This window comes from Amblyomma americanum, chromosome 1 (assembly GCF_052857255.1).
Source record: "Amblyomma americanum isolate KBUSLIRL-KWMA chromosome 1, ASM5285725v1, whole genome shotgun sequence".
Lineage (NCBI taxonomy): Eukaryota > Metazoa > Arthropoda > Arachnida > Ixodida > Ixodidae > Amblyomma > Amblyomma americanum.
In genome coordinates this window covers 448,206,991-448,219,267 of record NC_135497.1, presented here as the reverse complement: position 1 = coordinate 448,219,267, position 12,277 = coordinate 448,206,991, and the positions used below count along the sequence as shown (strand labels likewise).

Below are 12,277 nucleotides of genomic sequence, written 5' to 3'. Positions count from 1 at the left end.
TATAAGTGGACTCGACGGTATTTCCAAATTCCACACTTTATCATGGTGTTCAGCTGGCTCATGTTTTTGATGCCTCAGGTCTTTGCTGCGGCCCGTGTCTCCTTGTGCATGACAGCTATGCAATTTCCCGTATACGTTACCTAACGTCCCGCCTAAATACCATGTGCTTGTAATGCTTTGTGCTGTCATGACCAGGTTTGGGATATTCAGGCATTGGAAACACACACATAGTGTTGTTCAACTATATTTTCTGTCATCTCCCAAGAACGAGGTTGCAGGGGTAGAGAGCTAGTGTCTAATATTGTAATGAACGTTGCTTCATTGGAATGTATAATGCTGAAATTTCAGTGCCATACCAACACATGCATCCAAAATTCTCTTCGTTTCATGTTTCTCTTTTCCTGTTGGTTTATCTGTGTTTTTGAGTTTCTCTTTTCCTGTTGGTTTATCTGTGTTTTTGAGTTTTCCTGTTTTTCACATTGTTTGTTGTGGTGTATCTTGGCTTCTGTCCTAGTTCAGGGGCATTTTTACTTCCAAGATAATTTATTAGTGTTCCTACCTTGATTCTAAGCATTGGTCTGCTACGCCAAAACTCTTTTTAGCATTCCCAACACTGCTTTGCGAGTGCTTCAGAAGTTGCTCTTATACGCCTTTTTCTCTTCTCTTTTATTTGCCTGATGCAGATGGTAGTTGAATTTTGAGTGGTTGGCCCTTGCTCTTCAGTCTGTGTAGTCATTTTGTGGTCTTCTTTCACTGACCATTCTTTGTAGTAGCTTTGGAGAAGGATCTGTCGCATCAGGTGTGCACCGCAGCAGTGGCCCAATGGTTTGAACATCCGCCTTGCATGCAGGAGGTGCGGGGTTCGATCGCTATTGCCGCCGGGTACCTACCAATGATTCAGTGGTACAAGCTTTCCCCTGACCTGGTGGTCGGCTTATCTGGGGCAAAATGCTTGGGAAATGGGTCTTTGACCTCACCTTGCTTCGATGAAAATACCTTGTGTGTTGGCACTCTTCGGCCAAAGCTGCCCTTGTGATGTACAGAAGTAGCATTCTACAACATTTTTTTTCCCTGGCTTTTGTAGAAAGTGCAGTTTTTAGTTCTGTGGCTGTCGAGTGTGTAGAGTGTTGGCCCATGACATGTGAATGGCATGAATAGCGTTTAGATGTTTAGATGATGTCCAACTTGTTTGCCCTGACAGCCCTTTAAAGGTGCCCTGCCTGAAAGCTGTAAGTGCCAGCAGTGTGTGCATTGTGTTTTGCTGAAGTCGGGAAATAAAAGCATTTTATTTTTCACCCAATATTTGCTGGATGTAGGATGAGGGTAAAGGGGAAGTAAGGTGGATACGGGACGAGTTCAGGGGTAGCATCTATAGTCGAGGAACAGCAAATAATTTCGATGTCATTAGGTGTTATGCATATAATTCTGGCCACACATCCCTGACATGGCGCTCAGCGCAGTTAATGCTGTCAGCATAACCCTGCACATAGAGGGCATTGGGGCCCGGACAACAGGTGTGGATGTAGTGTGGGGTAGGAAACATCCCCCCCCCCCCACGGAAGGCACAAAGGTCATGGAAAGCACAAGGCACATTGGGTCACCACACTTAGGCATGTTTGAACTGGTAGTATACCGGCATGAGAGTTAGGAGGTAACTAGTCAGTGCTGCGAACCTTGTGTGTCTTGACTTCGGTCCCTTCCTGCTTAAAGCGGCACTGAAACAGTGTCCACCAAGGGTAAAAAAAAAAAAGTCGAAACACTTATAGATATTTCATTGGCAATCATTTTTGCATTAAATTTTTTTTATTTAGCTTGTGTAGCGCCAGAAATATCAGCAATTAAAAACTGCCTCCATGTTATTCCCCTCACCACACACTGCCCACGAAAGCGTCAGCCAGCCAACCTGGCTCGGTTGTTTACTTTTGTTGCCACTTACTCTCCTGCCATGGCTAAACAATACAGGAGAGTGTGGAAAGGGAGATGCGCTGTGGTCTCCGACTGGCCATGATACCCGTCTTGACTGCGGTTTTAGGGTAGCCAATAGCAGCCCTTTACTGCTGTCATGAGCACTGCATGACACGTTGCACAAGGTTTCACTCGAAAGCCCAGCACCGCAGGATGCCGTGTGGCGCGGATGTGGGATTTAAAAAAAAATTGTATGTAAATTATTGGCTCACTTCTTAGCGCTTTTATGCGTCATGCACACTCAGTGGCATTTAATGTATCTACGTAAAGCACATATTTGATAGCCACTTTCTGAACCACTTTTCAGGGTCCCTTTAAGTTCATGCAAAAAGTAGCATGCAGGTACATAGTACCTCGAAAAATGCCCAAATTCAATAATGGTGACATTCTGTACAGTGAAACAGTTAACTGTGATAAGTAATTGCAGTATGATTATATACTATATCTCGCAAGTCATTTTCAACGCTGCAAAGATTGAGGCGCTCTCAGTCAATCAAAATGGCGTGCGCTGCAAAATGTGTTCCTCCGTGTCCCTCACCCCGCGACTGGTAGCCCCACCACTGAAAAGGAAAGAGCACCAGTGTCCAGCTGCTGCACGCAGGAGACTCGGCCAACTCTACGGATGCCATGTTTATAAATGGCAGTGCTGTTTGTGTGGACTTTCAGTGCTAATTTAACCAGTTAACGAAGCACACGCTGTACTTTCAAAACACCATCCTGAACTACCTTTTCAATTACTGCAATAATTGATTGAAAAATGGTCACTACACTGCTCAGATATTTGGGGGACTATTTGTTGTCTTTCTTGGCCCTGATCGGACAAAAGTGCTCTACCTTTCATAGTGCCGCAAACAACTTGTGAGATGAAGTATGGTCTCAAAATAAAATGGGCATCTAAAGGAGAGGTGGGGGTTGAGGCATGCATAAAAATAGGCTCAGGGAACCTAAAAAGTAAGAACTGCTCTGAGGAACACAACGGTTCTGTGTAACCCAGTTTGAGAACCCCTGCCTTAAAGGGGTAGAGGCACTCCCCTCTAGAGGTGTAGTTTTGCTTTCGAATGATGCGTAAGACATTGATAATCATGAATTGCCATGTGAAATTCGCCTGCGCTCAGTACCAAATTTTGAATTGAATTTATTCTTCTGCGCATTTTGTTTCGGTTTCAGCAGTTGAACGACAGTTGCGACGTCACAGGTGAGCACCAGACCACGTGAGGCATGCAAAAACTTCACTGTAATAGCTTTTCCTTCAGTTTGCACTCATTCCGACTTCTGAAGCAGTTTGGCGTAAGGGTTTGAATGAATTAAAAGGTCAGAGCAGCAGTTATATTGCAGTTTTTGTGTGCCTCAGGTTATCTCATACTGACTTGTGACATCGCAATAATCATCTAGCAACTGAAACCAAAACAAACTACCGAGGAAAAAAAAATTAAATTACAAATTATTTATTGAGCACTGAAAAATTCCACGTGATATTCCGTGTCATATGCATCATTGCAGACCAAAAACACGCTCCAAAAATTTTGATGTCTCGACTCCGTTAAGCCAATGTTGATGATTACAAAGTGAAGCTCTCTGGTGACTTCAGCTATGCTGGTCAGCATGTCCGCAGCAAAAGGGCCAGTAATGTTGTATAGCATACCAGCAGTGTTATGTCCAGTGTAACCTCTTGCAAACGTTCCTGCTTTTATTATTGGCGGGATCACGCAGCAGGTATACCATGGCTGCACAAGAGCGGCTCTCTAGGCCGCTGATGCGGTAATTTTATGCAAAGCTTAGCATTGCCTCAAGTGTAGTGCTCTGTGTTGCAAGTTGGTCCTATGAGGAAAAAAGCAAATTAACTGATCCGTTGAGTGTGAGATGCTGTAACTAGTGATTACTGTTTGGAAATGACATGATGCCTGCTTGCTAGCTGATAAACAGTTTTGTGGTTTCCAAACATTAAGAAGGTTCAAATACTTTGAACAGTGTGGTGCAAATCAAACTGAAAGCTATTTGAAATTTCTAATGTTTGCACACCCCTTTTAATTTCAATCTGTTTGCTTCATCATACAATCAATGTAAAGTTTCTTCGCGTGATCACTGTGTGTAATTTTACAGTGTTCTGTATTTGTGTTGTTATGCTGTGCAGTTATAAAGTTTGGTGCTGTTGTTAGTTTCTGCTCATTATGGTTTTTGTACAAAGGTGTGCTGTCAAGCTGCTGCCGAGTGAAAGGGTGCTTCTGCTTTCTTTGCCTTTGTCTGCCAGCTATTTTCTGCGGTTCCTCTGGCTGTATATATTTTTTTTTTTACTACAAGGTCAGAAATAAACAAATTCAAAATTTGAGACTAAATGAGTCCTAGTAGGTTTGAACAGTGAGACACAGATGATACTGAATTTTTATGAAACCTTTATAGTCCTGACTGTTAGCACTCAAAAATTCACCGTCATGCGTCAAAGCTCTGGAGCAAATGTGGCTACCTAGGATCCTTTAATGCACACCAGGGTTTGCTTTTTATTTCACCTTGATTCAAATTCGGCTCAGAATTGAGCATGTGATCCTCAGCAACAGAGTGCCAGAAGCGCTCGGGCATGACTGCAGTTCGGCGTGCATGACTGCAGTTCATTGTGCATGACTGCATTTGTCATGCATGGCAACATGCAAGACGTCCTGCAGAAAAGGGCTTACTCTCGTTGGTTCTCAAGCTCTTTGCACTGAAGAACATGGTTGTGTTGACTGCTGCTGCAGAGTGAGCCCTCTTTCTGAATTCAGGAAAGCTTTCCCGCCTCCTGAACCTGTCCATCACGGTGTGCTCCGAGCTGCAGCTGCACTACATTCAGCTGGCTGAGGGCGTAGCTAGGCTCTGGGAGCTGCGCACTGCAGTCACCACCAAACAGTCCAGGCAAGTCACAATCGGCATTCCTTGTGGCCGCTGCTGTGGCTCAGTGGTTAAGGCACTCAGCTGCTGACCCGAAAGACGCGGGTTCGATCCCGGCCGCGGAGGTAGCATTTCGGTGAAGGAGAAATGCTAGAGGTCAGTGTACTTTGTGATGTCAGTGCACATTATAGAACCCAGGATGGTCGCAATTTCCGGAGCCCTTCACTACGGCGTCCCTCATCGCCTGAGTTGCTTTGGGATGTTAGGCCCCCATAAACCATTGCCGTTTCGCATCACTTCAAATGGTCATGCTTCTGTCATAGCAGACACACCGGCACCTTAGCGGCCCCAAGTGGCCAGTAGCGCATGTCAGAGGGGCTGTAGTTGAAAGAAAGGCTTTCAGTTAGTGGTGCAGTGCGAGAACTGTTAAAGGTCACTCGCTGACATTTTGGGCAATGTAGCCTTGGTAATCATGCTGACTTTTTGGCCTTCTGCAGAGTAACCTCAGTACACAATGGCCTTTTTGAGCAAATGTGGTTGCTTAGCTTATTGATTAGGCAGGTGTGCAACTGATTCTAAGTGCACAGCTGTTCAATGTTTTGGAACATGCAATACGGCCACGAATTTTCAGAAGCTTGAGCGGACGTCACTCATTCATCAGACATCTGCTGTGACAGAGGGTGCACAATGAGTACGCTGGATACTTGCAGGGTATGGGTTGCTTAATTGAGTGCCATACTGCTTCTTGTTAGTGTGCTTTCAGTATAGAAACTAGCAGTTAACTGGATCTGACCTGTGCTATTCATTAAACCTTGCTTCTAGCCTGTAATTTGCTCACATTTTCTTGCTTATGGTGCCGAGGCAAGCGTGCAGAAATAGCCTGAGATGCAGAAACTATGAGTGGGGGACATGATCTCACTGGCAGTAACTAGCTGCTAATAATGCATTACTGGCAAATGGTCACATTTTTTCATGCCTTATAAATGTAGTTTTTTGCTGTTTTATTGCTGTAATGTGTAGCGTTTACTCCTGTTAATTTTACACTGCCAAGCTGCGCCGTTAAAGTTGCCTGTGATTTCTTATTCAGAACGAAAACAAAATCAGGGACCGCTAAAACACAGACAGCAGGAAAGATGGAATGATTGACAGCACAGTATGAACAAGCGGGCAGTATGAACAAGCACAGTATGAACAAGAGACCTTGTCTTTATATTGGCCTGCATGAAGACAAATCCTCTTGTTGAAACCGTTTACCTAGAGGAGTTCCCACAGCTACCATTGCATAGCATCCTGCATAGATCATTTACGGAACCCCATGACAGCACAATACGAACAAACGACGGCAGGGAAACCTCACTTAACTAGCCAGTTGTAAGTTGTAGGGCTTAAAGTCTCGAAGTGACGCATGGGATATGAGGGACACCGTAGTGGAGAGCTCCGGACTAATTTAGACCATCTGGTGTTCTTTAACATGCGTTGAAAACCCCAGATGGTGTAAATTAATTAGGTGGTCCGAATTAACTTAAGCCTGGGCCTGGCCGAGGCCCAGAGCACGTGCAGTGCTCTGATTCACGGCACAACCACACCACATACCACTGCAGGACACAGTAGTGTAAACAGTGGTGGAAAGCTGCAGGAAGCACTGTGGTTTTGTGTTGAGTTGCCCGGCGCAAAACTGCAAGTGTGTAGGCCACAAAGCTATTGGCCAAGATTGTGATTCTTCAGAACTTATGATCAGTTTGTGAATTAAGGACCACTATATTGGCTGATAAAAAAACAAGACCTTAAAGGAGTATAGACACCTAATTTTGGTGGTATGTTTTCTTCTCTACAGTGATGCGGAAGATACTACAATGCATGAACCACTATGCGCTATTTGCCTGCAACTGTGAAATAATTTATTGAATTTTTCTGTCATACTGTTTTGGCTTCAAAAGCTGAACGATGGCTGCGACATCAAAGTTTGTTTGTATGCCACGCGAGGCGTAAAAAAACTGCGATATAATCGCTGCTTCACTGTTTTAATCCACTACAGTGCTGAAGCCAGCCTTCCTCAAGAGCCGGAATCACAACAAATGTAGAAGCAGCGATTATATTGCAGTTTTTTCATGCCTCACGCCACCTGTAACCACACTTTGACGTCAGTCATCCTTCAGCTGTTGAAACCGAAACAGCACGAGAAAGAAATTCGATTATAAGTTTTTTAGCTGTCGTAGGAGAATACCACGTGGTAATCCATGTATATTAATGCCTTACACATCATTACAAAGAAGAAAACACGTACCCAAAAGTTAGTTGTCTATACTCCTTTAACTGGGAGAAGAGGACAGGAATGTTCATTGTGGTTTTTTTACTGGTGTACCTTTTGAAAATTGGAAAGAGCTTTGGGTCTGAGCCCAGACATATAAGAAATTGACCAACGATTATGGTACTCCTTAATACAAAATTTGAGCAAAGCTCTGAGCGAGCAGCAGGATACCATGCTGATGACATCATCGGCAAACAGACGACGGCACACACGGTATTCTGGTGCCATTAGAAGTTTTTTAGCAGTCGTAGGAGAATACCACGTGGTAATCTATGTATGTTTCTGCACGCTTGCCTCGGCACCATAAGCAAGAAAATGTGAGCAAATTACAGGCTAGAAGCAAGGTTTAATGAATATCACAGGCCAGATCCAGTTAATTGCTAGTTTCTATACTGAAAGTGCACAAGAAGAAGCAGTATGGCACTCATTTGCACAAATCAACTAAACTACAGTTTCCTAAATGTTTGAAGAACTGTGCAGCCTCAAAGGAGCAGATACTAAATTTTAGTTGTGTCTTCTCTCTTTAAAGTGATTCGCAGCACATTAGAAAACATAGACAGCCACATGGATTGTGCCAACAAGCGATAAGTAATTAATAATTAAATTTTTTTCTCTTGTGCTGTTTCAGTTTCGGTTTCAACAGCCAAACAACGGCTGTGACATAACAGGAACATTCAGGTCACATGAGGCATGGAAAAATTGCAGTGTAATTCACATCAACCCCTATGCAAGTCTGCTGAATAGTTGCAATAACAAAAAATGGACACACAGCGATTATATCACAGTTTGTGCTCACTTCACGTGTCCGGAACATGTCTTGTACAGCACAGCCGCCGTTCGGCTTTTGAAGCCGAAACAACGGAGAAAAAAAATAATTTATAAACTATTCAGCTGCCATAGGTGAATTCCACATCGTGACTCATGTTTACGGTTCTCCAGCGCATCACTCCGAAGAAAAAATATGCATCCAAAAATTTGGTGTTTCTACTCCTTTAAACTGCTGTGGGTGCATAGATTTGCCTCCCACCAACAAAGGAGAAGGATGGCAACACTAAGAGTTTAAGCCCCAGTTCACCATCAAGTGATCCGACAGACAATGGGAGCTTTACAAACATCTCCTGTTCCAATTCTCTATGTGGAATCAAATGAATGGCCATTTGATAAGCGTAGGTTTTTTTTTTGGTGCACAATGCTAGGACTTCCAACCCTCCCAGAACACCAAATCATGGTCTTGACCCAAAACATCAACTATGAATGTACCTTTCAAAATAAGCAGTCTTTAACTCTGCCTTTTGCTTTTAGCCTGAGGAGTGCCTCACAACAGTAGTTTTTTTTGCTAGTTATCCCCTGTTCTGGAAGCTCAGCGAAGGCTTGCTTTGGGGGAATGAGGCAGACATACCATGCAACCTGACCTTGACAAAATATAAGGCTGTTGCTGCGACTCTTGTCCAACAGGAATTCATGGACTTCACGGCATTATATAAGGTTACAACAGTTTCTTCATAGATGGATCAAAAAGCCCTGATAATGTTGGCAGCGCTGCCATAGGAGAGACCTTGCAAGCGATCAGACGAATAAACCCCTTTGCATCTGTTTTCTCAGCCGAACTTTTTGGGTTGCTGAGAATTGTAAACCATTTAGCCTAACATTAGCCCAAAACCATTTAGCCCAAAATCAGTTGTGTTTACCGACTCTCTCAGTACTGTGTTGGCTCTGAACCCCATCACTTCTTGGAAGCACCTGCTTGTTACCTTGTTGCATAGAAAGTGTATTTATGCCCTGTAAAGCAACCTAGTCATTGTGTTTTGTTGGGTTCCGAGCCAGACTGGAATAGTCTGTAAGAGAAAACCAACCAAGCTGATAGTGCCTGTGTGAATACAGCAGCTAGTCAACATCAACAACATCCCATACAAAGACTTCATGTCATCCTTGCGAAAACAAATAAATGTTTGTGGCAAAAGGATGTGACTATAGCAACATAATAACCTCTGCAGTGTGAAACCAATCTTCATTGAATGGCAGAGTGCCTGACACAGGAAACGGTTCAGTGAGGTGGCCGTGTGCAGTCTGTGAATTGGCCACACACACTTAACCCACTGCCACCTCTTGAAAGGAGGGCCTAGCTACCAGTCTGTGGAGAGCACTCAAACAGCTTAACAGGGTGGTTCCACGTAATATCGAACAAAGGGTGGCTGGTCAACCTCATAAATTTATTTGAAATTTTTATATATTGTTGCATAATCACTGGAAAGAAACGAGCCATAATTGGTTTGTTCCCCCCCACCAATTTTTTTTGAAGTACGTGCAATTATTAACGACGAAAAAGTGGAGCTCCGCACTTAAGTGCTGTGTTGTTTTGGCCAACTTTGGTTATGAATTACATGAAATGTAATAAAGTTAGGTACCTGAAAATTGTTTGAGTAAATTTATGGATTTTTTATTTTTGCTCTGTTATTTTTGTGCGTCTGCAAGCTGTAGATGTTTTTATAAAATTTGTCAAAATCTGCCCAAAAAACATTTTTATATCTAGTTTGCAGGTCGTTATATCAAAAACGGCTTGTAGGAGAGTGGTAGTAAGTATGCATTATCTTCTATGCAAACAGACCTATCAAACTGCTTCAGTTGATATTTATATATGTCTTCAATAAAGAGATATGATCGTGCTAATTTCGCGAAAATACAGAACAATGAAAACTTTTGACGACAGTTGAAAAAAAAACATTTTTTGTATTTTTAAACATTGTCCATATTCTTATTTATATCAGAGTTCACAATCAGTAAAAATATGTTGCATATTTTTGTTTCTCTATCTATTAGGACCACTCCAATGAGACCCTTGAGCAAAGATTGACAAAGATGTATATTTGACTTCTTGCCTGCTACGTCTAAAAAATGCAGTAAGGATTAGATCTTAGCTTCTTAGTAAAGATCAGCAGTGGCGAAAAGGTGTCAGTGGCACCGAGGGTGTCAATATAGAGACGATTTGGGCTACGCAGCGACTATGAGAGCAGGGCTACTAAGCATACACCCGCGCACCCTCAGATGCTCATTTTACGAGGCAACGCTCTGAGAGCTTGTTTTCGCATCCTTAGGCAGGCACGTGGGGTAGAGGAAACCAGCAGAAACTGGTCCTTTGTCCCCAGACATGGTTGTGGCCGATGGGGATAATGCACGCTTGCCCGCCGCCGTGGTGCTTGGCACGCCGAACAACGAACAACCACCAGAAACGAGGCCTTTGTGCTCAAAGGTCAGCGCGACGTTCTTTTTGGTTGGCGGTGGCCACACTGTGACATGGCTCAGCATGATGATTGGAGCCATACACACTTGGGTCCTCTCCGGGTGGTCCATTACGGCAGACTTGGAAGCAGTCTTCATCAAGTGGACAGAGGCTGCACTGGCAAACCTGTGCTGGCTGATTCCAGAGGAGACTTGCTGTTGCCGTCGCCGCAGCGGTTACGCCGGACGCGTTCTAATCCACTTTGGGTGGAGGGGAGCCCAGGCACAGCACTCCCTATCGGTTTTTGGATGTTCATTTCCATCACACTTGAGCGAGACGTGCTTGCGTTTTGCTTTTACTGCATGTGCTGCTCACGTGCATCTCATGGCAACAAAGTACAGCTCTAACTTAAATATATTGTATGTAATTCTTAGCCAAAGTTGGCCAAAAGAGCAGATCACTTACGCACGGAACTGCACGTCTCTGTCATTAATATTTTGCGTGCGTCAAAAAAAATTATTTTTGACAAAACCAATTGCGGATGGCTTCTGTCCACTCATCAGGCAACAATATATAAAAGTTTCAAATAAATTTAAGAGGTCGACTAGCCACCTTTTGTTCGATCTTATGGTGAACCACCCATTGTTTATGCATATTTTATTAGTTGTCCAAAGTTTCATGAGCAGTGTCGCATTTAATTCATCATATGTTTTAACAAGCATATACCATTCCACATGGCTCTTCTACTTGGCGATGAGCCTCATTTGTTTCATACACACGTCTTAAAATTCTTGAAAAAATGTACATGTCTTGAGCCTTATTTACCTACCAGTTTTTACCGAAGTGGCTTTTGACTATATGTTCCTAATCTATCATCTTTAGCCTCAGTCACTTCACTCTTGATTCACTATTGCCTTTGTTGATGATGTGCCATAAAAAATTAATTCTATAGGTGACCTTCTATAGGTCAACAATGGGACAAGCATGGTTAAATCGCATATCACTTCTCCATGGGCACAAAGGGCTTGCCTGCAGAATAAATCACAATGACATCGCATACGATTTTATTTGGAGATAAACTCTGCAAAGAGCTGGCACGGTGGCTCAGTGATTACTGTGCTCGACTGCTGACCCGAAATACACGGGTTCAGACTCGGCCACTGTGGTCGCATTTAAGTGGAGGCGAAATGCTAGAGGCCCTTGTGCTGTTCGATGTTAGTGCACGCTAAAGAACTCTGAACCCCATGTTGTCGAAATTATCTGGAGCCCTCCGCTATGGCGCGCCCCTCATAGCCTGAGTTACTTTGGGACATTAAACCCCAAAAACTTAACCAAACTCTGCAGATTCACATTCTTGGTTGTGGACATCGTGGAAGCACAAAAGTACATAAACTCTTGGTAGACGTCCATAACGCTTTTAGTCAAAGTGGAGAAAAACCTGAGGAACACGAACATTTCCAGATCAAGGTAAGAATTCAGATTACAAACTCATTACAAACTTTTCGTTTTAAAGAACCACTGTGCAATTACAAACATTTTCACTATAAACAAACAGATCAAAAATTAATAAAAGATTTTAAACTCTTTGCACCTAAGAAACACTGGGCAGTGCAAATATATTTCCACAATAAGCCAGCAATACAAAATTTAAAATTATAAACTCTTTATCTTTCACAAATGTAAACTAACTACCAAACTCGATACAAACAAAAAGACAGAAACAAGAGTCAGAGAGCAAAGGTTGTAATGATGATATGGCAACACAGGGAATAGAATGCCATTTTTATGGCAGGGTATAATTTGAGCTCGGGGGCTGTGACAGCTGGAAGAACGCTGGCGTATTTTACTGCAATGAAGTTCACGGTCCTTCATTTTATGCAAAGGCTACCACGCAGTCAAGAATGTACCTGTCTTCTTGTAGAAATGTT

At 43.1% G+C, this 12,277-nt stretch overlaps 1 protein-coding gene across 4 annotated transcripts in view; it reads left to right on the top strand.

Annotated features, from left to right (window-relative positions):
• The window catches only part of Swt1 (Swt1 RNA endoribonuclease), a 117,426-nt gene that overhangs the window by 55,545 nt on the left and 49,604 nt on the right, over positions 1-12,277 (top strand). For all 4 annotated transcript variants that reach the window (XM_077650599.1, XM_077650597.1, XM_077650598.1 and 1 more), the window contains one exon: positions 4,719-4,848. In XM_077650599.1, coding sequence (XP_077506725.1) covers positions 4,719-4,848 — 130 coding nt within the window. The remainder of the gene's footprint in view (positions 1-4,718; positions 4,849-12,277) is intronic.